Here is a 3,255-nt window from a genome sequence, read left to right on the forward strand (position 1 = left end):
TACAGGGGAAGCTGGGGAGGCTGGGAGAGCTCGGCCCCAGTGCAGCTTTCGTTCCCACCGGCAAACAGTCCCTGGGCGCAAACAGTGAACACCCAGGGGTCTTTTCTCCCCTTCCCCTAAGTCTTTTAAATCATGTCCTGAACTCTGTGGACTTTTTCCTTCTGATTAACAAGCAGTTTCATATCCTCCAAAAGTGTCTTAACACCTACTCAGACAGTAGTCCTTCCAGACTCCACATTTATTTTGGATGATCTAACTCCTAGGAGTCACGGCCACAGCAATTTCTTGGTTTGAAACTCAGCCCCAAGGCATGGAACTAATGTTTCCCTGCAGGACTAAGAGAAACTTCTGTTTACAGCCTTCCCAGCCAGGTCAGCTCTCCTGAAATGCTAGCAGCAGCCCTTTGCCCCAAAGTGCTGGCACTGACCACACATCTGATAAGGAGTTTCTCTGCCTACAAGTTCTAAGGCTTAGGGGGTGTCAGAAGGGATGGAGAAGGGGTTAAATTAAGTGGAGAGAGAGAGAGATCTTAAAAACCATTCAGAATTCAGGTATTGACTTCAGACATGTTTATTATAATCTTATACAGTCTACATAAATTTGAACTTGTATTTATTTGGGTTCAGTTATAACATAGCATAATAAAAATCAAAGCACTGGTCCTCTGAAATAAAGCAGGCAATCACCATTCAATAAACACACGATTTATTTTGTATAAAAGGGTTAAGTTTACAACTAAACTTTTATAAAAAGTTTAGCATGAATAAGTACATCATTACACTTTGTATGCAGAAATACACATCTCTGCCACTATACAAGAAAACTCTAATTAAAGAGTTCACAAGGTTTCACTCAATATATATATATATATTTATATATAAATATATACACAGCATTCAGTAGGCTTGCGTCAAAAACGTAATTTCTGACCAAAAGACTTCATTTAAGTAACTGAATACTGGATCCTTCTGGTATTCACGCTCCACCTTTGAAAAAAGGCAAAGTCTGCTTAAATTGGGAAATTCCTTGTGATTTTAACGTTTTCGCTCCCCATGGTGGGAATAGTATATAAAGAAAACCTTCCAACTGCAGAAAGGGCATTTAAAAGTCTTTTTCATAAATAACTAATATCACAGTCCAGGTCAGAGAACACCCTGGGGAAGATGATCATTCTTAGTTTTCCTTCCATTTTTTTTAAAAGGTCCATTCAACTTGTTGTTCTCCTTGTGAAATGGTTGAAAAATAAGAAGTTCAGCGCCTTAAAAGATCCTGTGGATTCGTTGTTGTTGTGCAAAGAAAAAGAAAAGTCATGAACACCTGCAAAAGATTGGGGGAGAGGCATGTTTTAGGAGAATGGAACCTAAGGGCAGAGGCGGGCAGACTGGCGCCGGGAGGAAGCCGCAGTTTGAACATTTAACCACCAAACACTCAAAGATTGGGCAAACCCTGGCGTCCAGATGCAACACACACACTCGGCCTCGACAGCGAAAATTAAACATGAAAATAGCAGAGACTCAAGGGAAAAACTTCCCAACGCAATCTCCTATTTGGATCTCCAACAGCAGTGCTCACAGGCGCCAGTCTGCTTCTTGTAACAATTATTTGATTGAAAACAGCCCTTTAGTTAACAGATAGGGAAGTCGGAATCCCACATCACAGGGTCTGAGGCACAGGGAAGCAACGCTCGGCTAGCCGAATCTCAGAGGGCTACAGTTTGAGGGAAGGAGGATCTCTATGGAATTTGTGGTGATAAGATTAATTAGATGGAGGTTAGTACCTCATAGTACTGGAGCAATAGGAGAGCAGAGCCAGGGCATTACACGGGTGGCGGAAGCCAATACACATTTTCCTCAGCCGCCTTCATAGTAAGTTACTGTTTTGTTTTGTTTTTTTTTTCTTTAAGGAAAATGTTCTGTGATCTTGAGTAACCAGAGCCAGGAGCCCCTTCATATGTAGTATACATAGACAATGTGCTACGTGCGATGCGAAAGTACACATTTACTAAACCCCAAATTGTGCAGATACACAAGTACCTCCCCACACACACAAGTGAAAAACCACGCACACACACACACTCCACGAGGTAGTTTACCAACGGGAGGCACGAGCAAACACTCACCATTTATTCAGCCACAGAGCGCTTTGCTGTCATTTGACATTAACTCAGAAGGGAATTCAGAAGCCTGCGAGAGAAAGGGGATAAAAGGCGCTGTTAGACAATCTTAAGGAGAAAGGGCCTTTTTAAGTAGCCCATAGAACAGCAACTTTCATTAAACACGTTTATGCTACAATTCAGAATCAAAGACAGATGCATTAACGTGTCAGAACTTATCAGCAATTTCACGCACGACTCCCATCTATAGATTTTTTTTTTTTAAGTTAATTAGCTCATCTGTAAGTCCCGGACTGCGACCGTCTCGACAATGGGTCTGCTCCTGGCAGCGGGTGGGGGCACCGGGAGCAGGTCTTACCTGCAAGGACAGGATGCTGATGTCCGTGTTTAGGGTGGTCAGCGGCGTCCTGGACGCCTGGCTCTGCCCAGGTCGCTGGTGGTGCAGGCTGACAATAGTGGGGTGCGAGTCCAGAGCGATCTGCAGGTCCAAGATGTAGTCGATGACGTGCTGCAGGATTTCCATCTTGCTCACCTTCCTGTTCTGGGGGATGCTGGGCACCAGCTCCTTGAGCTTAGAGTAGCAGTCGTTCATGTTGTACAACAGGCTCATCGGGTCGTCCACCGGGGTCTTGCTCCGGGAGATGCCCAGGCTGTGGTCCGAAAGGCTGTTTTTCCTAACGGACCTCACTGGACTGAAGGCTTTCATGCTGACCGCGCGCGGGGAAGGAGAGACCGGGAGGGAGCGGGCTGCCTAGGAGCTCAGGCCGCCGCCGCCTGCGGAGCTTCCTGCGCTCGGCACCGGGCTCGGCTCAGAATGAAGCCGGGAGCCTGGCGGGGCGGCTTTTATCGGCACTCGCCGGGGGCACACGATCCGGCTTCCCTGCGTCTCCATTGGTGGAAGGCGGCGCGTCCATCAGGCCGCGCGGGCGCCCCCATTGGTGGGAGCAGGCGCGGGGCGAGCGCTCGGTCCTTCCGCGTTCGCAGCCAATCCCCGTGGGGTGGGCGGGGCGCGCGCGAGCCCAGCTGGGGTGGTAAATAGAGTACAGTAAGCGCGGGGCGGTAGGCGAGCGTAGGCCCGGGTAGGCGGAGGCGAGGGCCTGGGAGGCCAGGGGGAGGAGGGAGAGGGGAGAGACCCCAGGAAT

At 48.1% G+C, this 3,255-nt stretch overlaps 1 protein-coding gene across 1 annotated transcript; it reads right to left on the reverse strand.

The window, feature by feature from the left end:
• Window positions 1–554: 554 nt before the first annotated feature.
• On the reverse strand, window positions 555–2,929 carry ID2 (inhibitor of DNA binding 2). Its single transcript, XM_008684309.2, has 3 exons — window positions 2,472–2,929; window positions 2,120–2,183; window positions 555–1,317 (listed from the first exon to the last, which is right to left on the reverse strand). The coding sequence occupies exons 1-2, from the start codon at window positions 2,817–2,819 to the stop codon at window positions 2,127–2,129; spliced, it is 405 nt and encodes a 134-aa protein (XP_008682531.1). The 5' UTR covers window positions 2,820–2,929; the 3' UTR covers window positions 555–1,317; window positions 2,120–2,126.
• Between the last annotated feature and the right edge of the window lie 326 nt (window positions 2,930–3,255).

The sequence above is a fragment of the Ursus maritimus genome, unplaced genomic scaffold (genome assembly GCF_017311325.1).
Source record: "Ursus maritimus isolate PB19 unplaced genomic scaffold, ASM1731132v1 scaffold_6, whole genome shotgun sequence".
NCBI lineage: Eukaryota > Metazoa > Chordata > Mammalia > Carnivora > Ursidae > Ursus > Ursus maritimus.

What these genes read in the sequence shown, in the direction of transcription:
- ID2 (XM_008684309.2), bottom strand. Translation starts at nt 2,819, where the DNA reads ATGAAAGCCTTCAGTCCAGTGAGGTCCGTTAGGAAAAACAGCCTTTCG. An exon ending in TCAGCATCCTGTCCTTGCAG is followed by an intron (nt 2,184 to 2,471) that starts GTAAGACCTGCT and finishes TTTCTCTCGCAG; the next exon opens with GCTTCTGAATTCCCTTCTGA.